Source organism: Sminthopsis crassicaudata, chromosome 1 (genome assembly GCF_048593235.1).
Source record: "Sminthopsis crassicaudata isolate SCR6 chromosome 1, ASM4859323v1, whole genome shotgun sequence".
Taxonomy (NCBI): Eukaryota; Metazoa; Chordata; class Mammalia; order Dasyuromorphia; family Dasyuridae; genus Sminthopsis; species Sminthopsis crassicaudata.
In genome coordinates this window covers 443,723,477-443,751,322 of record NC_133617.1, presented here as the reverse complement: position 1 = coordinate 443,751,322, position 27,846 = coordinate 443,723,477, and the positions used below count along the sequence as shown (strand labels likewise).

General features: G+C 34.1%; 1 protein-coding gene across 2 annotated transcripts; it reads right to left on the bottom strand.

The window, feature by feature from the left end:
- Positions 1-291: 291 nt before the first annotated feature.
- NFIL3 (nuclear factor, interleukin 3 regulated) lies at positions 292-26,719 on the bottom strand. 2 transcript variants are annotated; one of them, XM_074280671.1, is made up of 2 exons: positions 26,383-26,719; positions 292-2,533 (listed from the first exon to the last, which is right to left on the bottom strand). In XM_074280671.1, the coding sequence occupies exon 2, from the start codon at positions 2,336-2,338 to the stop codon at positions 956-958; it is 1,383 nt and encodes a 460-aa protein (XP_074136772.1). In that variant the 5' UTR covers positions 2,339-2,533; positions 26,383-26,719; the 3' UTR covers positions 292-955. The 2 variants fall into 2 exon arrangements, with proteins under 2 accessions (XP_074136772.1, XP_074136773.1); XM_074280672.1 differs by lacking the exon at positions 26,383-26,719 and adding an exon at positions 26,012-26,057.
- Positions 26,720-27,846: the final 1,127 nt, after the last annotated feature.

Sequence of the window (27,846 nt, the reverse complement as noted above, 5' to 3'; positions counted from 1 at the left end):
GTATAGTCAAACTACATAACAAAAAAGGAATTAATATGAAATATATAAAAGTAGTATGCAAGCTAAAAATACAGGTATATTTTAGTTTTATTTTATTACTAAAAAACTAAGCTCCCCAGATGATCATCTTGCAGAATTGCATGTGTTACAATGAAAGAAAATTACATTATAAGTATTTTCCCTTTATCCAATTTTTTAATCACTCATAGCCATATAGTAAGCCATGTCACTGATTCAATTAATTGCATCTATGTACATTGCTTAAAAGAGAAGAGTCTGACAAGGCTGCTGATAAATCAATTTGGGCTTTTCTTTACTAAAATTTAAAAAAAAACACAAAAACTCAAACAATTGATGTGTAATAAAAAGTTCATTTAAAAAAAATCATGAGAAGCAATTAAGGAAGGAATTATTTTCAAATAGAAAATTAGTTTCTATTTTTTTCTTTTATAAGGTTTCATGGGTTTTTTCTTTTCAAGGTTACAGTCAGGCAAACTCAAGGAAAGTCAAAACAAAATGCTTGGAAAGTGTCTATTACAAATTTACCTTAGTTAAGAGATAAAAGTCAAAGGAATAAAGTAAAATGTTAAATCTGTAATTGTTCCATCATTTAACAGAACCATTGCCTTTTTCATTGAATTGGCTTTACTGGAGTAAAATTCCATGTTTGTCACCAATACTTTATTGTAAGTGGTAACTTGCACACTTAATAATTGAACAACAAAAAATAATGTTCTATATTTAGCCTCTGCACAGGCTATTTGACTATATACAAGACATAGTGATCTTAACACAATCTAATTTTCATAGTAATTTGTGCATTAAAAGACACCTATTAGACAACATGTGAACATTACAGTGAAATGACCTCACAAGTCCAGTGAAAATTCAGCATAATACAAAACATGTTAATCTACCGCAAATAGTATCTTTAAAACAACAATTCAGTAGTAACTTAAGTAGAATCTGAAGCAGAAATTTGTTGTGTGGTTATAAGTCTTTTAAGTGAAGCAACCTCTACAGATAAGTTTGCTATCCCTTGTTTTAAATATAAGTTCTCTGAGTCAGAGACATTGTATATATTGTTTTTAATTCCAATAACTCCAGTTTTGCAACCATTTTCAATTTTGCCATTGAGTTCTTTTGGATCCCAGTGTTCAGGTTTGAGTGACCAATCTTGAATGTTAGTCACTTGCACAGAAAAAGGAGTAAGGGAAGAATGTACCAAATTTTGTGTATCATTCTTTTCAAGTTCAAAATGTCTCTTGGATGACATATCAATAGGTGAGGAGAGTTTTTGTGTGACATCAAATTCATTATCTAATGTTTCTACTTTTATTTGCATGGCTTTGGCTTTAATCCGAAGCTTATGTGGTAGTGCAGAATTCACTTCTGGAACTTTAACAACTGTTGCATGTATGCTTTTAAGTTCAACTGGTGAATGAATTGGGCCTTTAGGAACTTGTTGCTCATCTTCTCCATCAGATGACTTACCTACCACACCATCATCAGTTTCTGATGTTCTTGGAGAATTACTAGAGGACCGATTAACTTGCAAAAGAGGAGGTGAATGAGAATAACCAGAGAAGGTACTCCCTATGTAGTTTTGAAAAATGGATGTTGTATAGGAACTTCTATCATCTCTTGACTCTCTTGTATAACTCTCTAATTCCATAGGTTCCTGTTTTATATCTTGGAACTTATTTGGAGGACTTATGCAATTGTTCTGAATAGGACTCTCCTGAGAATGCTCTATTGATGATACTTCTGAGACATCAGACAAAGAGCTCTGAGGAGAGTGTTTAATGACAGAAATGCAACTACTTCCCACAATAGAAGTTTCATGATCATCTAAAAATGTGCTGTTTGATTTGGTTGTTTGATAGTCTTGGAAATATACAGCTGTAGAATTACTGAGTTTCTGAATCTCCTGAGCATATAATGTAGAACTAATTAAACCAAATTTTAATTTTAGTGAGAGCAGTTCTGCTTTTAAAGAAGCATTCTCTTCTCCCAATGCAATTAGTTTGTTTTCCAAAACTAAATCATTCAGCCGACGTTTCTCACGAGATCTTTTGGCAGCTTCATTATTTTTTCGTCTTTTTTCCCAATACATAGCATCTTTCTTTTCATCTGGAATGAATTCCCGTTTTCTCCGGCAAGATGACGATTTGTTTTTTCCACCAACTCCTTCAGTAAGTAATAGATCTTCATTTGAATTCAACTCTTCAGACACTTCAGTTAGAGCAGAAGTAATCATTATCATTTTGTCCACATTTTTACTTGTATCAACAAGTGCTGGCTCCTTTTTAATGGTCTGCATTTTTCTTAGCTGCATCAGAAACAACTTTAACTAAATCTTTTTTTTACCTTGTGTCACAGGGCAAATTATATCTCCAGTATTTCTCAAACCAAAATTCTTTAAAAATTTTGATCTTACATCCATCAGCATTCTTCTTTTTGTTTCATGTTACAAAAGGTAAGGACACGCTGTTTTTTCCTCACTAAATACAATCAAAATCTTCTAAGTAATCTGCAATAGAAAAAAAAACAAAAAACAAAAAAAACATGTTATTCAGTTATACCTCTGTTTTTTGTTTTGGATAAACTGTCATTTTCATGCCAGGCTACTTTTAAATCATTTTTGATGATATTCATACTAGTTACTATTGATTTCATTATTAAAAAAATAACTATGGCAGAAGTTCATTTAACTTCAAGAAATGCAAGCACATCCTGGTATAAGAACTCCCTCAACTATCTTAAAGTATAATAATGCAAACTGGCTCTTACTTAGTAATTAATCTCGTAACTTATTACTTGAATTAAGTCTTATGGAACTGCTTGAAGCAAAATGATTTGCCCAGAGTCAATTAGCTATTAAAAGTTTAAGGGAAAATTTGAACCCAGTTCTCTTTCCTCCAATTTCAAAAGATCTGGTTCCAATTTTTTACAGCAAAATATATAACTTTAAGTATGCATTTCTAAAACAAAATAAGACTCATTTAAAAAAGAATTTAAGGGGCAGTTATGAAATACAGTGAATAGAGCCTTGTAAAGGGCTGAACTATTCAAAGGTATGCTAGAATCAGACAAGGAAGCACTTACCTATTGGACAATAACTCTATTAGCATATGTTTGGAATTTCTCTTCTCACAGTTAATGCTAGCTCAATGCTTGGGGTTAAGAGAATTGTAGGTAAGGATTAGGGGAAGGAGTGAGGGGGGCAAGGGAACTTCACTTGACCTTAGGACTAGGAGGAGAAAAGAGTGGAGATTCTGGACTCTAGAATCAGGGAAGAATTTTTGGCAAAGTTCCTGGCAGTTTTATCCATCTCCTTCACTTCTCCCCCTAAAGACCAAGGACTTTTGCTTATCCTGACTCTGGCTGATTCTAAAGCCTCCGGGGAGCTAGCCTGAATTTTACAGAGTACCAGCCCTGAAGTCAGGAGGACCCGAGTTCAAATTTGGTCTCAGACACAACACTTCCTAGTTCTGTGACTCCGGGCAAGTCACTTAACCCCAATTGCCTCAGTAAAAAATAAAATAAAATAAATAAAAAGAATTTAAGAAAACCTGATCATAATGTAAGCATAAAACTTTCCATAATTTCACTGAATGAAGGGCTTAGCTTAGTGATTTTATTTGTTTCAACATCCAGAAGCAAAGGGAAAGTAATTTGCCTTTCAAATTATAAGTATTTCTTTTGAAAGCATCTGTGCTGTGTGCTTAGAAATGTTTTCTATTTCTAATTCTCTCAAAATTAATTGATCAAAATTTCACTCAGGAATAGCTTTTTTTTTTTTAAATCCTAAATATTGCCAGGAATCATCTTCAGAGAAAGACACTTTAGTTATTCAAAAAAGAATTAAGAAATCAAATGACAAACACTGAAGAAAAATGAAAGAAAAAATTAAGACCATCCAAGAAAAACAAGAAGATTATGAAAAAAAAGTTAACCAACTAGAAAAGGAGGAGAGTCTCAAAGATGAAAATAACTCTGAAAATTAGAATTGAGTAAGGGGAGGCCAGTGAAGCTATGAGAGACCAAGAAATAACAAAACAGATGATAAAAAATGAGAAAACAGAACAGAATGTGAAACATTTCATAACTAAAACAACAGATCAGAAAACAAATCAAAAAGAGAAAATATAAAAATAATTGGACTGCCAGTTGTGATCAAAAAAAGAATCTTGACACAATAATACTGAAAATAATCCTAGAAAATTGTCCTGGATTGAGGGGAAAGTAGAAAATCTACTATCTACCTATCACCACCTCAAAGAAATCCATTATGAAAAACACATAAAAATATTATTGCCAAATTTCGAAACCCTCAGATTAAAGAGAAAGTTTTGCAAGAAACAAGAAAAAAACCAATTCAAATATGGTGGAGCTATAATTAGAATTGTACAAAACTTAGCAGCAGCCACAAAAAAAGATTGCAGGTCCTAGAATCATATCAACAAACAAGCAAAAGAATTAGGCCTGTGGCAAAAAATATCATATCCAGTAAAATTATCCATAATTCTCAATAAGATAAAAAAGGACATTCAATGAATTTGTAGATTTTCAGGCCCTTCTATCAACCCAACTCGAATTTAACTTAAGAGCCAATATCGAGGAACAATGTTAAGGAACTAAACATGGACAATTTTTTTTTAATATGGGAAATATATATTTTATGTTTAAGATTTACATCAACAATTGGGTAAACTCAAAAGAAAGATTGGCAGAGTAAAAGTAAAAATAGTAATCATGTTATATAAATGAGATTCAGAGAAAGAATAGACAAAAGCATTAAAGGGAGGAGGGCTCATAGTTCTGGAAACCTATTCACATCAGGAATGGGTTCAATAGGCAACACTACATATGTACCATAAAGGATACAGCACTCTTCAAAACCTATAAAGAAATAAGGGGGGAGGAATAGGTGGATGGGGAAACAAAGGGTGAGGAAAGAAGACAAGAGAGGGATCCCTGTTTGGGGGAGGTTACGTAATAGTAAGCCCAGTTAATGAAAGCATCAGCAGGGATAGGAAAGACATGTGTATGTGGGATGTGTGTATGTGTGTATGTGTGTGTACACACATATATATCTATATATGTAAACATAAATATCTTAACTATAGCTTGCTTGGAAGTGGTGGGGGGATGAAAGGGAGATATATGTATGTATATATCTACATATGTATATGTAAATACATCCTTTTTTAACTTAGCATGCTGGGGAAGGGTAACGAAATGGGGAGGGGATGCATAAAGTAAGGTGTGCAGCAGAGAACAAAAGAACAATTTACAAGGAAGTAAAAAGATGCACACTCACAAATACCAATATATATACTTTCTTAAATTAGTATTTGAATTCTTCCTAATGTTCTGTTGAGCATATGATAATGTTCTCATTTTTTTCATTTTGTTTTGTATTTTTTTTTCCTTATTCTGTTTCTTCAAATAAAATAAATTTGGAAAATTATTTTAAAAAGAAAAAAGAAAATCTTGACTTTTTTGCCCTTAGATTAAACATTTTCTAGATATTCGTCTCAATGTCTAATTGTGTATTCTTTCTTTCTTTTTTTGCTGAGGCAATTGGGGTTAAATGACTTGCCCAAGGTCACACAGATAGGAAGTGTTAAATGTATGAGACCAGATTTGAACTCAGGTCCTTCCTGATTTCAGGGCTGGTGCTCTATCCACTGCACCTCGCTGCACTTGTATATTTATTTTTTAAAAGATTATTTAATAAAGTAGCTGCTCAAACATGACCCTCCACTTACTTAGCTAGTCTTTAGTGTTTGTCATTAGTTACTGTGCATAGCTTTATACTGACTAAATTAAGTTATAATTTTAACTTTTGACTTATCTGCTGGGAAAATCTGAAAGTATAGCAATCTGCCAGCTTACTTTGTCTTTTACAGAAGATACAGAAAAAAAATGATACAATAAATAAAGGGGGTCATGAAGAATAACATTTCAAACCATATTCTATTCCATGAAACAAAGCTGATTTCTCTGTCCTAAAACCTCCCCACCATATTAAAAAATAATAATAATAATAATCACAATTTACTGAAATCCATGTTTAGGGTTATTACCAATATAATATCAATTACTACCATATTAATGTCTTTGATAAATATGGGACAATGAAGTCAGAAAATAAACATACAGTAGACAAAAACACCTTAGAAAACTTTTTTTATAATCTACTCTTTAGAAAAATCATGCTAATTTTCGGTTTCTGTTCAGATTTGTTTTTTTAATAACATGAAAAAACATTCCTTGCCTACTGAATGACTTTTACCTGTTAAAAGGTTTTGCCATGTTATATGATTAGTACAGATCTACATTATCAGTGACATAGTGAGAAAATCAATAACTTAAAAATAATTACTTCAACTTTTTATTTTTCTTTTGCCACCTTCCTTCAATAGATTAATTTTATTATCCTGATCTACAATTATGAACACAATCTTTTGCTTTACTCAAGTGTTCTATCTCTATATACAACTCCTTTTCCTTTCACCAATTTTGTATGCTCTCTTCTTTTATTATCTCTTTCCATTTAATTTTACTTCCCAGTTCTACACTAATGGTATAAAGGTCTATTTTGTTTATTTCAATTATTAATCCTTGTATTTATATGATTTCTTCATTAGTCAAATTTATGATTTGACTTTCCAACCACATTGAGAAAGGGAGAGGAGGCACAGACCTCAGGGGGTACAAATCAAGCTTAAATTCACCTTTCCTTTCTTCTTAAGTTTCCTTTATTGTTTTAAACAATATTTCTTCTCAGTTCAGAGATTCTTAACTTGGGGTCAATAAATTAAAAAAAAAATATTACTCCAAATGTTTACCTGCCCTAAAAAGAATACATAGAAGAATTTTTAAAAGATGACAAATTTTTTTTTAAAGAACAATCCAAGGCAGAGTCAAGATGTCAGAGTGAAGGCAAGAACTCATCCAACCTTTCCCCCAAATAATTCCACATTTCTTTAAATAATGAACCTAAACAAATTTTAGAGCAGAAAACCCCAAAAGATGGCATTTTCCAGCTGAAAAGAACTTGGAAGGTCAGCAGGAAAGATCTGTGACACCATGTAGTTCTGGTACAGGCTGTGCCTGTGCAGCTACAGATTCAGTCCCAAGCTTCAGCCAGTGGCAGTACTGGTGACTTATAAATCTCTCACCTCAAAAACAACAAAGAGGACTTAGAAAGCCAAGCAGAAAAAGTCTGTAGAACCAGGGTGGGAATCTAGCATGTAATGCCAATACAACCAGCACAACTCTAGCTCCGGCCTGGCCTCAGCCCCAGCCTTAGCTCTGTCCCAGGTTCCGTCAGTGAAGAGAGACTTCTAAATCAGTAGCAGTGCTGCAGGCTTCTACTCAGCCAAAAAGCATCAGGGAGGACTCAGAAGATCAGTGGAGAAGGTCTGTGACCACAGGGTGGGAATCCATATAAGTCTCAGCACAGGCCTTGCTGATACTACCCCAGCTCTAACTCCCAGACCTCAGCATCATCAAGGCAGAGAAATCTGTTGATTTAGCATGGTCAGGCTCCTAGAAGAATCTCTGAAAATAGCTGCACAACACCCCTCCACCCTGGAAAGAGTCCTACTTTAACAAAGAATTAAAAGCAGAGTTACTACTCTAGAAAATGAACAAACAAGAGAAAAAGTTTCTGACCATTGAAAATTGTGGTGATAAAGAAGATCAAAACACATTCAAAAGATAACAAAATCAAAGTTCCTATATCCAAGAAAAATAAAAATTGGGCTCAGACCATGGAAGAGCTCAAAAGGGATTTTGAAAATCAAGATAGAGGAAAAATTAGTTAACAATTTGAGTATAGTGGAGCCACAGTCAGGAAAATACAAGATTTAGCAGCTTCTACTTAAAGAACTAGTTTGTTTGAGAGTTTGTAATACGATAATCCAAAGAGCAATGGATTACACCAAAGAATCATCTACCCAGTAAAATGGAATATAATCCTTCAGAGGAAAAAGTGGTCATTCAGTGAAATAAAGAATTTTCAAACATTTGTGATGAAAAGACCAGAGTTGAATGGAAAATCTGATTGACAAATATGGGTCTCTGGAAAAGCATAAGGAGGTAATCAAGAAAGTGATATCATAAGGTAGTTAATAAGGTTTATCTGTTTACATTCCTACATGGGAGGATGATAGTTACAACTCTAGAACTTTCTATTATAGCAGTTACGAGTATATAGACAGAGGACACAGGTATTAAGTTGACTATGAAGGGATAATATCTTTTTTTTTTTTAATGGTGAAATTAAGTGGAGAGAGAATGTACTAGGAGAAGTGAAATGGTACAAATTATGTCATTAAAAAAAGAAGCAAGAAAAAGCTTTTACAGTAGAGGGGAAGAGGGGGAAGAGAGGGTGAGAGAGTGAGCCTTACTCTCATCAGAATTGACTCAAAAAGGAAAAAAACAAACAAACAAACAAACATATATACTCAAGAGGGGTATAGAACTCTATCTTACCTTACAGGAAAACAGTAGGGGAATGGGATATTGGGGGAGGTAGTGGTCAGTACCAAAACACTTTTGAGGGGAAACAGGGTGAAAGAGAGGATAAATGGGGGGAAATGACAGTTAGCCATAATAATTATAAAAAGAATTTTGAAATAAGTTTCTCTGATGAGGCTTCATTTCTTAAACATGAAGGGAACTGAGTCAAATTTATAAAAAATAAGAGCCATGCCCCAATTGATAAATGATCAAAAGATACGATTTATGCCCAAAGTGATATAAATTCATGCATATTTTTAACCTAACGATAACACTACTTGGTATGAATACCAAAAGAGATGGGAGAGAGGGGAAGGAAAATGATCTATATGTACAAAAAATATTCATGGCAGCTCTCTTCTCAGGGCAAAAAAATTGGAAAATGAGGGGATGCCCATTAATTAGAGAACAGCTCAATAAACTGTGGAATGTGTTTGTGATGGAATATTATTATTCTATGGGAAATGATGAGAAGGATGCTTTCAGGAAAAAATAAAATAAGAAAACCTGGAAAGTCCTCATGAACTTAAGCAAAATGAAATATACTGTATTGATCTTGGAAGACCAGATGCAAATGACTTTGCCTTTGCTATTCTCAGTAGTACGATCATCCACAACTGTTATGAAGAACTTATGAAAAATCCTATTTATACTTAGAGAAGGAACTGAATGTATCTGGATACAGATTGAAGCATTCTCTTTTTGTCTCTGTCTCTCTCTTTTTAACTTAATTTTTCTTGAGGGCTTTTACTTTCATTAGGATGGGAGATCTATTTTTTTTTTTTTTCTCACAATTTGGCTTTTATGGAAATATTTTACATAACTTTACAAGTAGTTTAACTGTGGGTGGGGATAAGGGAAAAGAACCTAGAACTCAAAAATTTAAAAACAAATATAAAGGGGCAGCTAGGTGGCTCAGTGTATAGAGTTCTAGCCCTGAAGTCAGGAGGACTTGAGTTCAAATGTGACCTCAGACACTTAACACTTCCTAGCTATGTGACCCTAGGCAAATTTTAAACCACAATTGCCTCAGGAAAAAAAAAAAAAGTTTAAAAAAATTTTGTTTTGAATGTAACTGAGGAAAAATACTAAATAAATAAAATAAATTAAAAAAAATTTTTTTAAAGTTCAATCCAAGAAAAACGAGAAGATTATGAAAAGAAGGTCAACCAACTAGAAAAGGGATATAAAAATCTCAGGAAAGAAAATGACTCCTTGAAAACTAGAATTAGACATGGGAAAGCCAGTGAAGTTATAAGAGACCAAGAAATAATAAAAATACAAAGAATGAAAAAAACAAAAGAAAATATGAGACATCTTATAAGGAAAAAAAAACCAGATGTGAAAAACAGATCAAGACAAAATATAATAATTGACTACCTAAAAGCTATGATCAAAAAAAGAATCTTGATATTATAATAATATAAGAAACGATTAAAGAAAATCATCCTGAAGTACAACAGGAGAAAAATAGAAATTAAAAAAAAAAATCCATTGATATTTACCTAATTCTATGAGGAAAACTTACAGGTAAATCAGAGCCAAATTTGGAAACCCTGAAATCAAGGAATTATTCAAGAAATAAGAAAAAAAAAACAAAACAATTCAAAGATAATGGAAGCAAAATTAGAATCACACAAGATTTAGTAGTGGCTTTGTTAAGACAGTAGTAGCTCTTGGAACACTATATAAAAAAGAACAAAAAACAAAAAACAAAAAAAAACTGGAGTTGTCAGCAAAATATCACACCCAGCAAAGTTAAGCACAATCCTGAATGGGGGAAAAAAAGGAGATTCAATGAATTGCCAGACTTTCAGAATTTTGTTGCAAAAAAGACTTAATAGAAAATGTAACATAAAACCCAAGAGAAATATAAAGATCAAAGATAATTATAAGGGGCTCAATAAAGACAAATTGTTTATAGTTTATATATGGAAATGTAAACCATATTTCTAAGACTGGAAAGAGTATTAGGTGATTCTAAAAAGCAAAAGTATGTAGGAAAAGGTAAAAAGAGTAATTATCTTATATGAACGAATTATGAGAGGAAGAATTAGCACAGAGGATGGGGGAAAAGGCAAATAGTTCTAGAATACTACTCTAATAGCAAATGGATCAAGACCTGATTATAAATTGTAGCTCTGCCAAATGGTAGAGCTAGGAGAGTGAACTTGGGCAAGATATTTATTATATTTGAGCCTTAGTTTTCTCATCTGTAAAATTAATTATGCAACAAATATCTCACAGAACCAAATGAGATAACATTATGTATTTCATAAAGTACTTTTACAGTAGACATAACTATGATAGTGCAGTTATCCCTTCCACATCATGTTTTTCCCCACTGCAGTTTTGATACATGTTGGCATGATAAATTAAATAAGAATTTAGAGGGAGTTTTAAGAAAGCTGCAGAAAACATGTGAAGGCCAGTAAATGACATAGAACCTATGACCAAATACTTGACTCAAATTTTACAATAAGATATTGTAAAGAATACATACGAGAAAATGAAAAAAATTCAGACTTTTTCTCTGGCATGAGGGCCAAAAAATATTATGCAACATAAACCAAAATGTTCAGATTTGTGGGGGATGGAAACATTCTCCTTACCCCTAACCTCTGCCATGTGGAAGGAATAACTAATATGAATTGTTTTTATCATTTAAGAGAGAAAGAAATTTAGTGAAGCTAATTTTTCACCTATTTCAAATTATTTAGACATAACACTAAAATAATAAGCACTTTAATCTATACTTGTAATTTAGTATCACTAAAAAGTAACTTTCTACTTATGTCCCTAATCAAGCAGCTATGTGGAATACAGGAGAGTGCTGGGCCTAGAGTAAGCAAGACTCCTCTCGCAGAACTCAAATCTGGCCTCATATATTTACTAGTTGTATGCCCCTGGGAAGTTATTTAACCCTGTTTGCTTCTGTTTCCTCATCTATAAAACAAGCTGGAGAAGAAAATGGCAATCCACTCCAATATTTTTAACAAGAAAATCCCAAATGGAGTTATGAAGAATTGAACCCAACTGAAAACAATTAAACAATCTATTCCTAATCACATAATTTCACAGTTGGAGGGAATATCTGAGGCAATCTAGTACAATTCACGTCTGAATAAAAATTTCTCTCACAACATACTAAATGGTCATCCATTGCGTAACCCCACTCATTCTAGAAAACAATGCATTCTCTAAATTATGATACATGAATTGTAATGGGAGATTATTATTCTATAAGAAATGTTGAGCAGTCTGATTTCTGAGAAGCCTGGAAAGACTTACATAAACTGATGCTAAATGAAATGAGTAGAACCAAAAGAACACTGTACACACCAACAACAAAATTATGTGATGAGCAACTGTGATAGACTTGGCTCTTTTCAGCAATGAGGTGATTCAAGGCAATTTCATTCAATAGACTTCTGCTGGAAAGAGCCATCCACTCTATTAGGAAGACTGGATGTGGTTCAAAGAATAGTATTTGGTTGATGTTTGTTTGCCTTTTTTTTTTTCTTTCACTTTTTGATCTGGCTTTTCTTGTATAGCATGACGAATATGAAACTATATTTAGAAGAACTGCACATATTTAGCCTATAAGGATTTCCTGCTGTTTATGGGACGTGCTGGGGAGAAGAAAGGAGAAAAATTTGAAACATAAGATCTTGCAAAGGTGAATGTTGAAAACTATCTTTGCATATATTGGAAAAATTAAAAACTATTAAAAAAAAAAAAAAAAAAAACTTCTAAATCTTCCTTGCCACCAAAAAAGAAAACAACTCATTCTCATCTGATGAATTTTTTTCCTTACCTAAAGCCTAAATCTGCCTCTTTCCATCCTACTTTCTGAGACCAAGTAAAACAATTTCAATCCCTCTTCCACATAACCTTTTAAATAACTGGAAACAATCATTAGGTCTGTCACTATCTCCTTTAATTTTTCTTCTCTAAACATACTTTCAACCAATTCTTAAATAGCAAGACCACAAAACTAGTCAGTAAACATATATTATATATACACTATGTACCAGGCATTGTGATAAGTGCTAGAAATGGCTACAACAAAAGGCAAAAATAGTCCCTACACTCAAGGAATTCTTAATCTATAATGGAGGAAATAGTATTTTTAAAAATCTACATTTATGAAATAAAGGATAAATATGAAATAATTAAAATTAAGAAGGATGAGAAAGAACTTCCTTTGGAAGGTGAGATTTTAGCTGGGTCTGGTGGAAAACCAAGAACAGGAAGCAAAAGATGAGGATAGAAAACATTCCAGTAAATGAAAAGTAAAAAAGCGAGTGTTGGTAGATTGAAGAGTAAATGGGGAATGTAAGGCATAAGAAGTCTGGAAAGGTGGGAAGAGCAGAAGAAAAGAGGCTCTGAACACCAAATAAAAGATTTTATGTTTGATTCTAAAGATGATAAGAAATCACTGGAGTTTGTGAAGTAAGGAGTAACAAAGCCAAACCTGCACCTTTGGAAAATTACTGAGTCAAAGATGGACTGCAATTGGGAGACAGTTATGGAAGATTGACCATAGCCTAGGCATAAAATGAGAAAGAGAAAGAGGCATATACAAGTGATTTTATGAAGGCACAAGTGACAGGCTTTGTCCACAGACTATGCACTCTATACCAGAGCAGAGAAAGAGGAAAAGTTGGGAGTAAGAAGGAGATGATACCTCCGATCTAAGGCTGGGAGATTGGGAGAATGACAGTTCTTTAGACAATAATAGAAGAATGTTGGGAGAAGAGAGAGCATGGGAAGATTTGAAAATGTTCATGGGCCATCAAGTTTGAGGTGTCGAAGAGGCAAGTATATGAGACTGGAAAATAACAGATTGGGCTAGTTAAACAGATTTGAAAATTATTAGCATAAATGTAAAGATAATGAATTTGGGGAGCTTAATTTCATCATGTGAAATAGAATAGAGAGAAACAAGAAAGGTTTGGGAATCATATAGGGACTCACAACTGGACTGTGACGTGGATGAAAAAGGAGGGTGATCAACAGTGTCAAAGACTGCAGAGGTTCATTGAGGATTGGAAAAAAGGCCATGGATGTGACATTCAAGAGAGCATAGTAACTTTGTTTTCATTTGATTAATGAAGCCTGAAGCCAGATTGCAGAGTTAAGAAAGTGAGAGAATAAATGGTGGTACCTATTATAGATGTCCAGAGTTGCTAAAGGGAGTAGGTCAGTGTAGGATTGACAGCTAATAGGTATAAAATGGATCAAGTATTTTTTTTTTAGGGTGGAGGAGACATGAGCATGTGTATAGGCAGTATGTCTAAGTAGAGAGGCAAGGAAGAGAAATTGACTGTTTTGTAACTTTTATGACACAGTAATATTCCATTACATTTGTATAGTACTTTTTTTTTCACTAGGTATTCAGCAATAAATTACATCCCCTTGATTTCCAGTTTGGGGCTACTATTAAAAAATGGCTGCTATCAATAATTTTGTATCTCTTCATCTCATTAAATGATAGGTTTACTTATTAGTTTAGTTGCATCAAAGAATATGATGCAAACTGAAGAGAACAAAAATAGGAGGAGAAAATTTCAATAGAGGAAAAAAACAACTTTGAGAAATTTTACAACTCTGATTAATACAATAATAAACTATGAACCCAAAAGACTGAAGATGTATCACCCAAACTATCCAAAATCTGGAATGAGAATGAATTGAATATGTCCATGAGGCTTCATTTTCCTACATCGTGCACACATATATTTGAAGAGTTTTTCCTCTTATATAAAAAAAAAAAAAAATTATGGCAATAGTAGTTTTTTATTTTTTCAAAAATCATAGAAAGAAAAAATACAAAAGTTTTGAAATATGGTTTAAGTTAATCATTATATTAGTCATATTTTTGGAACAATTTTAGCAAATTAAATTTCAGTGACATTAAAAAAAAATCTAAAGCTACAAATTTATCGAAGAGGAAAAAGATCTCTAATGGTATCTGTGTGGATACACTGAAAATTTCCAAACAACTTCAATATTTTCTTTTAGAAATGAAATTTATCAATATAATATCAAGATCATTTCCAGATATACCCCTGCCACCATTCACACACACACACACACACACACACACACACACACACACACACACACACACACACAGAGTATGCCTTTCTCATAACAAAGAAGAAAGTAAAACCACACAGTAAATTATAGATTAAAGCTTATGCAACATTATTCACTCATATTCTCCCACCTCTCTAAAAAAGGAGTTAAGTCCATTTCTTTTCCAGAGTTGATTATTACAATTATAATGTTTTACAGCATAATGTTAAAGTATTGGACATAATGCATGGTTTGTAGTCAAGAATGCCTGATTTCAAATTACACCTTAGACCTCACATGATCCTAGATAAGTCACTTAATTAATCTCAATTATCTCATCTGTTAAAAAAAAAAAAAGGGGGGGCTAACACTACTTGTGGTTCCTATCTCACCAGGTTGTTAAGATAAGAAAACGACATTATTATATCTCACTCATCTAATTTTAAGCTTTTGCTCTGTAACAACCTTAGATCTTTTCCCAATCTGCAGATACCAATGTTCCACCTATTCATCTTGTATTTCTGAGGTTGATTTTTTGTTATCTTGGATCTTATTTATGCATCTGTCATAACTCATCAAGATCTTTTGAATCTTCTTTCTCTTGCCAAGTGTTATCCCTTCCTTTTTTGTGTCATGGATCACTCATCACTTATCTATGACTCTAGATATCTATTTTCAGAAATATGCTATATTTCTCCAGAAGTGTTTAACTAAAATTATTTATAGCAAAGAGGGAATGATTCATAACCTAGACTGCTAAAAAAAATTTTTTCTACCTCTCAAATATTTAAAAATTTATGCTGTTTTTGTTTTCCTTCTCAGATTTTTTAAAACTTTCTTTCTAGATCTGATTTTTCTTGTCAGCAAGATAACTGTATAAATATGTATACATATATTGTATTTAACATATTTAACATGTATTGGAGTACTTGCCATCTAGGGGAGAGGGTAGGGGAAAGAGGGAAAAAGTTAGAACAGAAGGTTTTGCAAGGGTCATTGTTGAAAAATTACCCATGCAGGGGCAGCTCAATGGATAGAGCACCAGTCCTGAATTTAAGAGGACCCGAATTCAAATCTGATCTCAGACACTTAACACTTCCTAGCTGTGTGACCCTGGGCAAGTCACTTAACCCCAGCCTCAGGAAAAAGAAAAGAAAGGAAAAGAAAAATTACCCATGCATGTTTTGTAAATAAAAAGGTATAATAAAAATAAAACAAAATAAAGGCTTTTTAAGTCAAAAAATAAAAATTTATGCTGTAATAGAAAACTAGTAACCTGTTCCATCACTTTCATTACTCATAATTTTTAATCATCTACTTTATAAAGGAAATTTTGTTTTAAATGTTTTCATATCTATAACTTGATTTGGTTAAATAAAGTGCTAGTAATCAATGGTATTAAAAAAGAATCAAAGCCTTCTCTCTCTCCTAAGTCCATCATTTATCTAATATGTCTCACAACTGGTATACTAATAACTGGTTTAGGATCAAAAGTAGGAGGGGCAGATTCAATTCCTAAGTTTGTAACTTACTACATACATCTTGGGTAAAGGTTACATAAAATGAAGTTACTGGACCAAATGATCTCTGAGGCACCTTCTTGGTCTGATTCTCTAAAAAATCATAAGTTAAAAAAAGAAATTTTTCATGGCAAACTGAAATCATGTTAAATTGCATAAACATTACTAAGAAGATGGTTTATTTGGTGCACAAACTTTGTAGAAACAGTTTAAAATTTCATTGATTAGTAGTTTCTTTAATTTATACAAAAGTGAATAGAAGTGAAATGTGTGTGGAAGATATGGTCAAAAAAATGTACTATGCATAATGAGTAAAAGAAATCCAGTAAAGAAATATTTCAGTTAATGGGCATTTTCTAAACAATCTTTAAGTAAAGCAAAGTTTTAAATTATGAAAAGATATTCTCAATCTTCTTATGCATCATTAAATGCCTCACATGAGAAAATTCTACCTCTGAAAAGTATATTTTTACTAATCTTTTTTTTAAGTTTTTAGAAATTTCAATTTATACATTTAAAGTCAAATATTACAAAATTGAAATAATCTGCCATTTAGGTAAAACCTATTAACAAATATGAAAATTTGTTGATGCTAAGGAAACTTTTTCCTTTATTTTCTCTTATCTTTGACAAGACTATCTACTAAGTCAGTTTAAAAGTTAACAGAGAAAAGTCTTTAAACTTGAATGCTTTTGATGAAAATTTTATTATACTGATACAATTATTTTCTTCTTACACATCTATTTTTATAGTTTAAGAAATTTTCTTTCTCTTTTTTTAAAATGAGGCAGTTAAATGACATACCCAGAGTCACACTGCTAGAAAGTGGTAAGTGTCTGAGACTGTATTTGAACTTAGGTCTTCCTGACAATAGGGCTATGCAAATAGAACTTGTAAATAACTTAATAAAAGTAAATGCAAATCCCACAGAAATCATCAGCACTTCTATATATTACTAACAAAGCTCAGCAACAAGAGATAGAAAGGGAAGTTCCATTTAAAATAACTATAGACAAATATATATATATATATATATATATATATATATCAAAAGAATTGATGAAAAAAAAAAAAACAAAAAACAACAACAAAGGATGGCCTAAAATTACAATAAAGCAAAAACATAAGGTACTGGCTAAAAAACAGAATGGTGAATCAATGGAATAGGTTAGATACACATGACACAATAATCAATAACCATAGTAATCTAGTATTTGATAAATCCCAAACTCCAACTTCTGGAATAAGAACTCACTATTTCAAAAAAATTGCTGGAGAAACTGGAAAATAATGTGTCAGAAACTTCAAATAGATCAACAACTCACACCCCATACCAAAATAAGGTCAAAATGGGTACATGATTTGGTAATAAAAGGTGCATAAGCAATTTAGGAGAACAAGGGATAGTTTACCTGTCAGATCTTTGGAGAGGGAGGAATTTATGGCTAAAGAAGAATTAGAGAACATTATGAAATGAAAATAGACAACTTTGATTACATTAGATTAAAAAGGTATTGCACAAACAAAACCAACACAGCCAAGATTAAAAGAAAAGCACAAACCTGGGAAAATGTTTTTACAACTAGTGCCTAATTTCTAAAATATGTAAAGAATTGTGTCAAATTTATAAGAATACAAGGCATTCCCCAATTGTCAAAGGATTTTTTTGTTGGGTTTTTTTTTCTGTTAGTTATCTTTTTATAATTATAACATTTTTTTGACAGTACATATGCATAGGTAATTTTTTTTTTTTACAACATTATCCCTTGTACTCCCTTCTGTTGCGAATTTTTCCCCTCCTTCCCTCCACCCCCTCCCCTAGATGGCAGGAATTCCCAAACATATTAAATCAGATGAAGAAATTAAAGCCAACTATAGTCATATGAAAAAATGTTCTAAATCACTGATTAGAGAAATGCAAATTAAAACTCTGAGGTACTACCTCATCTACCAGATTGGCTAAGATGACAGGAAAAGATAATGATAAATGTTGAAGGGGATATGGGACAACTGGAACACTAATATGCTGTTGGTGGAGTTAGGAATTGAACCAACCATTCTGGGGAACACTATAGAATTATGCCCAAAGGGTTATCAAACCATATATATATATATGTACATGTTTTATATACACACGTGTGCGCACACGCACACACACACACAAACACCCTTTGATCCATACTGGCCACTACTGGATCTATTATCCAAAGAAATCATAAAAGAGGGGAGAGAACCCACATGTGCAAAAATGTTTGTAGCAGCTCTTTTTGTAGAAAATGAGTAGAAGCCCATCAATTGGGGAATGGCTGGATAAAGTTACGGTATATGAAAGTAATGGAATATTGTTTTATAAAAGAAAAAAGTGATGAACAAACTGATTTTAGAAAGGCCTGGAAAGATTTACATGAACTGATGCTGGGTGAAATACACAGAACCAGGAATACATTGTACACAGTAAAAGCAAGATTGTACAATGATCAACTATGACAGATTTGGTTCTTCTTAGAGGTTCAGTGCTCCAAGGCAATCCCAATAAACTTTGGATGGAAAACACCATCGACATCTAGAGAAAGAACTATAGAGACTGAATGTAAATCAATTTATGCTATGTGTAATGTCCAGGCTAGCTCTCTGGAGGGTCTCAGGACATGCCTTAGTCTTTAGGTGGAGAAGTGATGAAGGCAGGAGAATGACCCTGAGGCTGGTCAAAGATGGGAGTCCTGAATCTCCTCTGTATCTGTGTCTGAGTGTCTTTTGTGTATGTGGCTGCAAGGCTCATTCCCAGTCCTCCCAGACCTTAAATACTTGAGTATAATTACATCACTACAGCAAATGAGCATGTGCAATCATTACATCATTGTATCACATTAAGTATATGCTTAGAGAACCATTATCTCACACTGAATAGGTGCTTAACTATAAGCACCATGATGTGCTTCATTCAAGTATACCTTTTCATCATTCTGGCCCTCTACAACTATATTCACTTTTTTTTTTTTTTGGCTTTTATACTTTTTCTCTTTGTGATTCTTCCCCTTAACTTTGATATTTCTCTCCCAATATGATTCATAAATATGTAAAAAAAAAAAAAAAAAAAAAAAAGAATGTACACATATAACCAGAAAAAGTTTTTCTATATGTAAGTGGGGAAAATAAAAAATTAAAACAAACAAAAAAAAAGCCAGATATACATACATACCTGAAAGCAATTACTTAAAATAGTTTGAAGAGTAGAACAAAGAGAAAACAAAACTATCAAGAAATCAAAGATAATAAATTTTAAAAGGCTGAAGTGAATGAATGATTTGGGAGTACATAATGTATTTGTGAATTCTATAAATTAAGAAATTTTCTTCAACCACTAGAATGCAGATAGTTGAGACTTTAAGAGAAGGTTTCATGGTAGGAATAATTAACTTATAAATATTTGAGAAGAATACCGACAAACAAGTGAACACTGAAGTTTTTCCTTATATATAACAAATGAATGAATAAAATATGAAAAAAATGATTAAAGGGCAATAAACTAATGTCCCTGACCCCCTTTATATTATTCCACACTCTGGTTCAAAGTAATAGGGATGGCAGATTTCACTGATTTTTACTATGATTTTCTTGTGAAGAGGATAGATTTTTAAAAAATAATAAAACACATTTACCTTAGGAACTAACTTGTAAGGCTGAGGGTCTGAGAATCTAACTCAGAAGGGCAAAATGATCAAAAATACAATTTTAAGATTTTAAGGCTTGTAAATGTGACCTTTATTTCCAATACTGTAAATCAGGGGTTCTAAAACTGCGGCCAGCTGAGGACATTTATACAGCAAATGGGCTGAGAGGCAGAGACAGAATGTGTTTTTGTTTTTACTATAGTCCAACCCTCCAACAGTCTGACGGATAGTGAACTGGCCCCCTATTTAAAGTTTGAGGACCACTGCTAAATGCTATGAAAACTGTTGCTATTTAAAAGTATAAAGGCATATGAAATATTGTAGGAAAAGTAGTTTATACTGGTAATTTTGAAGTGACAATTGAGATATGTCTGAGTGTCTTCTCTATGGAATCAGAGATAGAGTATTCCATAGAGTATTTTTGTTTAACTTTTCAATCTATAAGGATTGACTTGATAAAGCATAAAAAGGAAATTTAGAGAACATCAGAAGATATGGGAAAAGAAATGAAACAAGTACTCTATCTACAAGGTAGTCAGGAGATGATTTCAAATCCTGACTCAGACAAATCCTTTTAGGTGTGTAACCCTGGACAAGTGTAACCTTGTTTGAGTCAGTTTTCTCATTTGTAAAATGAGCCAAAGAAGAAAATGACAAACCATTCTAGCACTTTCACCAAGAAAATGCCCAAAATCGGTCATGAAGAATCAAGACATGACTAAAAAATGACAACAAAAGCAATGAGTCAAGTGGAAGGATGAATTTCTAACCTACAAAATACATATAGTAATCTAAATCTATGTATTTAACCTGCTACATGTGGGGGCATCATTTTTAATATTTTTTATATAAACTCTTAATCCCAACGAAACAGGATATACAAAGCAGAGTTTAATAAAAATGACCTATACTAGCATGTTAGTGAAACTTTTATCAGCATTATGCTGATCTGAAATTCAAAACATATGAAAAGTAATGCTATACTACAGATTAGTCACAGAGAAATCTAGAGATAATTGAAAAGAGGTAATTAAAAATCTCAAGTAATAGCTATGTTCAAAGTTAAAATACTTTCCACATTCTCAGAATATTAAGCTAATTTCTCAATAAAATAAATTTAGAAAAATAACAAGATTTTGAGTAATATATTATTGTCAAGCCATTCAAACAACAAACTGTCAATGATTTTCCATAATTTGAATAAAATCCTAAATATAAGTATGCTCTTAGTCACCAATTTTTATTTTTTTCTTTTGTTCTTTAAACTGTAATGCTGCCTCAGTACCATCTGGATTACAACTGAAATATTTAAACAGTTGTAATTCTGTCATAAAAACAAAACCTTGGCCATATGACTACATCTTTTCCATTACATATCCCTAATCATGTATCTAATAGTTGGCTGTAATGACCACAGCAAGATCATCTAGAAGAATAATAAGTGGTGAGTCAGACACATTGCTTAACATGTAAAGCAAAGCTTTTTATTTTTTTTAAGTAGTTGCATCATAGTGATTTTTTTATTATTGCAGTTCACAAACAAAGATTTTAATACTAGTTAACCAGAAAAGGAAACTTCCCAAAATTGTAGTCAGTCCTCAATTAAAATCCTGTATCAAAAGGGAATAAGTTTACCTGAAGTAATTTTTTTTCCTATAATATAGCAATTGAGAGATTGGAGTCTGAGCTATTAACCTCAGTTTCATTATGTATAGGTGTGTATGTATGTGTACATACATACATATACACTCACATATATGTATCTGCACCCTTTCACTCAGTTGACTCTACTAGCCTTAAAAAAAAAATGTGCTTTACTTGAAAATATTTTTGCTGTTATTAATAATAAAAACTGTGCCCTTTTACCATAATTTTCAACTAATTAGCCAGATACTCTTCCTACATATAAAGACAGTTAAAAGAAAGCAAGACATGCTACAACTATGAGCACAAACTGTGAAGAAAACCAAAAAGTGGGTTAGATGAGTTCCAAATTCAGATTCCTACTGTTTGTAAAATAGACATAAGTTAATTTTTTGTTGCTTCCATATAAACAACCTATGGCTGTGAAAGGAAAACCTGGAGAGTTAGCCTTGCTAAAATCTTACTGGTAATCTTCAGAATTGAGAGGCAGCTTGGTTAAAAAGAATCAAGAAGGCAATTCAGTATTTAAATCCCAACTCATAAATAATGCATAGTGTGTGACCCAAAGCATGTTAACTAACCACTCTGTGCTCCCCAGGAAACTCTTAAATTAAGTTCCAATTGCCATTCCATCAGTCAAAAGTTTCCTCTCAAAAAGATACCTATGGGGTTGACATCACAGATCCTGAATATATACATAAACACATGTATATATTTATGCATATTTAAAAAAACCCTGAAAATTAAAAGGCCAAATGACTTAATATACTATATTATGAGTAATTTTAATTGAAAGATTAATTCTTTTTATTAAGATGTTGTGCAACAACAAGTATTTCTCTTTTGATATTACATTTAATATATTATAGTTTATGTTATAATAGTTTTTATGGGGGTGATCCCTGAAACTGTCCAAACTCTCCTCTGCAAAAGGCCCAAGGGGAGAAATGAAACAGATCTTTTTGGGGGGCCAGGAAACTGGATCCCCTTCAGGGAATGCCCAGACACTGGGAAAAGCCTCCAAACTCCCAGTTAAGTGATTTTATTCAATTGGAGATCTCTGTCTGATGGTCCTCTATAGATTAGCCCAGACAGCTCCCAGCCCCAGGTCAAAATTTATCCCATATAATCAAGATTTTGTTAATCCATCTCTGCCAAATTCCTAATCAGGAGTTTTGCCTGCTAAAACAGCTTACTTTTTAGTGAACAATAAAAATCCCTTTTTGCCACACAGATGGCAGGTTCAAGAATTCTTTCCAATTGGACTTGCTGACCAGAGGGGATTCCCCACCTCAATCTCACATCTCTTCAGTACCACTAATCTCATCATTTGCACCTATTTTCACATATTTATATTAAATTTGTAATATCCATTCAATATCTTAACTTCACAATTGGTTATTTTCAGCAATTCAACTGAATGTGCTCATACTATCATCCTCACAGCTTAAATATCTGGTATTTTCAAATTCTTGAATCCCAGAATGCCACTCTTTTACACCATCTCTAATTCTAAGTCTTTAAATAAATTTTATGAAGATTTTATATTGTAACACATATTACATGGATCAAAAGAAACAAAAATGCTTATTTTTTTTAAGACTAGCAATGATCTTCTGTAAATGTCCCAAGTTGTCCAAGAGAGGATGTTTCATTTTATACTATTCAAATGTTTGAAAACATCTCCAAAAACGCAATACTTTTTTTTTTTTTTTAAAAGTCTTAAAAATTCATTGGGAATGACAGTATCACTGAACTTTACTCTGAATTGATGACCACATATAACAACTACCTAGTCATACCCACTGGATGTTTTCTAAAGAAAAAAACAAACAAAAAAAAACACCTGATAGGGTTTATTCCGGAGAGATGAAAATATAACCAGGTTGACTTTACATTTTCCCTCCATTTGGTAGCCTATAAAGAATACAATAGCATATATGGTCTTCCACCATATTTCCACCACCATTTCTGGGGGGACTGAAGGATAATTAAGGGGTGGGTTTTCCACTTTTCATTTGATTTTTTTAAAACCAAATTTTGCTCCCATGTTTCCAAATAGGAGAAACAAAGGAATAAGTAAAAGCAATGAACTCCCCTATTTTTGCAAAAGATAAAGAGGAAGCACTGCTTAATAACTTGCTACTTACAAACTCCCTTCCTTTCCTCCTCCCTCCCAGAATGCCTCCTTCTACTCCTGCTCCCCACCCACTCCATTCTTGGAGGTTTCCTTTTCCCCTGCTTTTTTCTTTCCTCTCTATTAATGAAAGCTTTTCTACATACCACATTACATGACTTACAGATGCATTTCTGCTTCTCCGGGTCCCTCAGTTCTACCAATTAGTACATTAATAATAACTGGCTAATTATGCTCTCTATTACCACGGAAACTATATTTGAGCTGCCCATTCATTTTCCCATTTATACAAAACCCAACTATTCTCTATCCCTACTCTGGAGTAGGTGTTTGGGAGTACTCCTCCCAGCCCCACGGTGGCAGCGCCGTCCCCTCCTTTCCTCCCCACCCAGAACAAAGAAAAGGATGAGGGAAAAGAACAGAATCAGCAGCACCATCCATTCAGTGTCCCCAGTCAACTCCACCCCTGACCAACCCAAGTCGTCTTCTTTTCTCTCTTACCTCTCCTACCACCATCCCACTACTTTAAGACAATACTGACAATTTCGTTCATCATGTCTCACAAATTCTAATTCTCACAGTTTCATCACAGACCCAATAAAGGGGTAAGGCCTAGGAAGGAGGGAGTGTACTTTGCTCCAGGGACCTGCTGATTTCCAGGCCAGCAGAAAAAGGAAACTGGGGCCTGGCCACTGGCAGTAGCTATTGGGAGGAGCAATTCTCTTGGCCTCCTAAGTAAAAGCACCTAAGCAAGTAGGTGGCTAAGGACGGTATAACTTAACTGAAGGTATTGAGGTTGACATTAATTTCCGAGAAAGAGAATGTGATTATGTATAAGAACATTTCTTTAAAAGTAATTACAAAAAATATGAAAAATTCATTTTAATTAAAAACATTTTAATACTTGCCTGTCTACAACTAACTTACACCAAATCTTTATGTGTTGGAGTACAGATATGTGTGTGCATAGAAAGAGTCAATATAATCAAACGAAGAGATCTGAGCAGAAGTTATATAAAGGCTATATATTTTACACACACTTACACACACACACACACACACACACACATCCCTACCATATATTATTCTGAGTGAAATTAAGAACTGCCATATAAAACAAACTACTGAGCTCCTACAAATCACATCTGAGGGTGGGAGAGGTATAAGTAATCTGAAGGAAATACTTGTGATTTCATTGTTGCTAATTACAAATGCCAAGCAGAGAAAATGATTCTTGAACCTTCCGGAGATTTTCTGTGAGCAACAGTTTCCCTGTCTTTTTATTTTTCAAAGAAAGTCAGCTTCACCTAGGGAAAATACTGGAAAAAATATAAATTCATCAAAATGTCTCAGAAGACTTGGAGTTAAACCTCAGCAAATGGTCCTGAAAAATCTATTTGCTAACAGACCGGGAGAAAACACCAGAAATAGCATCGTCAAGCCACAATTGCTAAATTATGATAGTTAGGGCTAAATATAGAAGAACAGAATTTCATTTTGGGGTATATGACATATTCAGCAGCATGAACTAACTCACGTCTTACCCAGTTGTCTACTTTTCTATTTATAAACATCCTTTAAAAAAAACTGCTACTGTGCCATTTTTAAAAAGCTTATTGCTCTAGTTTCTTTGTACCTAGATTATAAAAAATCTCGAAATTAGTTCCCTCTTCCTCTGTCCTCTGCCAGCAAATTCTGTGGTTACATAATGCAACATTTCCAGGAACTATTAGGTGATCTGTTTTGCAGCGTCTGAAAAACCAATTACACAAAAGTGAGGGGGAAAAGGAGCTAACAATAAAATATTTCCTTTCATGCTGGGGAATAATTTAACCTGTTCAATTCTTCTTTCCAGATTTTAAAAATAAAAGCCCAGAGACACATGATAAGGCTATGTAGCTTCCTTATAATCTTAAACCTAAATTCAACTAAAATATGTATATAGGGTTGTGGATATTAAATTATTTAGTATTGAAAATAGAAAATAAATGTAATTTGTAATAAGGTAATTCTCCGATACTGCACCAAAATTACAAAATCTGCGCGCGCACACACACACCCATTCTCATAATCCCTGCCAGTATTTCAGTGGGCGGATTATGCAATGTATAAAAGAAAAAACCTCACAAATCTTCCTTCAGGCTTTTAAAACATAAGAACGATAAAAGGCAAGGAAAATATGGGTAAGGATTAACCTCCGACACAGAAATAATTGTTGAACAAGCTTTTTTTTTGAATGCCATAACCACCACCCCCTTTTAAAACCTCGTTTCTCAACCAAATCAAGTATTTTTAGCGTTACTCAATCCCTCACATCTCCTTTCCCCCCACCCCCTAATTTCCCTCCATCCCCGGAGAAGAGGGAGTGGGGGAATGAGTCAGAAAGCCTTTTATTGCATGCTCGGAAATGGACTAACCTCAGATGAGCTGCCTTGGTGCTTTTCTCTATCAAAACATCAATTTTCCTTAAATATAGTCATATTATGCAACTGCAGGGCAGAGAAAGGGTGCAAAGTCTACGTGCTGGGGAGAGGGTTGCAACCAATACCGTCACCTTAAGGTGGAGATTTCCACATTGACATATCAGCTACAGTTTGTATAATTAATAAATACACACATCTAGAGATGTAATATAAACACTATTTTATATATACACACTTTGGGACGTGATAGAAACTTTTCAAAATTACACATTTTGAGTGGAAAGACAGAGGAAGATTCAGAAAGACACAAAGACAGAAAATGCAAACAAAGCCTAGAAATATTAGTACACAACATGTGTAATTACCTTTTTCATTCTCATCTTGGCCCGGAGAATGTGGTGGGAGGAGCAAAAAACGCAACAAAAACGAGAAGAGGGCTCCCCGGAAAGTCGCAAGTGAACCAGCGAACACAACAGCCGACTCCCAGCCACAGCTCTAGAAGAAGATCGAAGCTGGGCAGGGATGAGGCTGGGGACTGCTGGGTGCGCTGAAGTTGTGGGTGAGGGTGAGGACGGGTGCGGTGGGGGGCAGCATCAAAGGATTTGAAGAGAAGTGGTTCGCCTGGGGCTTCACTATCACCTCCCAGGCAGGCCCGTAGCGCAACACAGTGGAGACAGCTAGTGGTAGCACTTCCCGGGGTCCGAGAGAGGAGTGCGGGAGGGGGATGGGGTGGTGGTTGGTAGAGGAGGAGTAGTGGGAGGCGTCTGCCAGCCTGCTACTGCGGGGAACCACCACCGCGCCGCCGCCGCCGCCGCCGCCGCCGCCGCCGCCAGAGATCTGTGTTAGTAGGTCAATATCGTGCTCCTCGCAACGTACTCTTCTGACGGCCTCTGTGGTGACTGGCATCCACTGTGCCCCAATCACAGAGCTCAGAGCCCATCCTACGACCAATGATTACTACTCTACGGGGCGGAGGAATAAAGGAGGAGGCTGGAAACTTAAACTGCTCACGTCCCTCCCTCTTCACTTCCTCCCTCCCTCTTTTCCTACGACACCACGGCCGAAGCTTTCCTTCCCTCCCTTTTTCTATTGCATCCACTCCTCCCTCTCGCCTTCCCTCCCTCAGCTCAACCATTTGTGGTATTATTATGTGCTAAGAGTATTGCATAACGTGAGAGGAACACTGGAGGGAGAGAGGAGTGGCGCTGACATTTACGTGGAGCGAGCCAACGATTTTGAATTAAGGTGGATCTAAACTCCTTCCCTCTCCTTTTTCTATTCTTACTGTCTTCCTCTCCTTTCCACTCTTCCGTGCCCGTGTTCCTTTTCTTTCTTTTTTATATTATGAAAGACAGCTAGCTACCTGTTGCCGGCGAATCCCCGGGGCCGAATTGGGAGGCAGCTTTGCTAAAATATGAACAGTGGTAGCTGTGAGCCCGATGGGAAAGAAGAAAAATTGGAAGGCAAGTTTACATGATTCACAGTTTACACCCACCCCCACCTCTTGGGGAGAAGAAAATGTTGGTTAAATAAGCACATACCCAGCTCTCATGACTTCATAGATAAGAAATTGATAGGGGCGGGAAATGTGCTGAGAGAGGACATATTTGAAATGGGAGCAAATTGTGCTGTTTGCTTGCTAGAGGTCCAGCCAGCAATAAAATGGGAATGAAGGGAAGGTGGAATAGAATGTTTCGAAAAGGGAGACTTTATACAAAAAATTGGAAAATAGAGATAGGATGGAGGAGGGAAGAAGAGTTATTAATTCATAAGACTGATTCCGAATAAAGCTTTGTTTTGTTGTTCATTGATAAAATAAACCAAAAAAA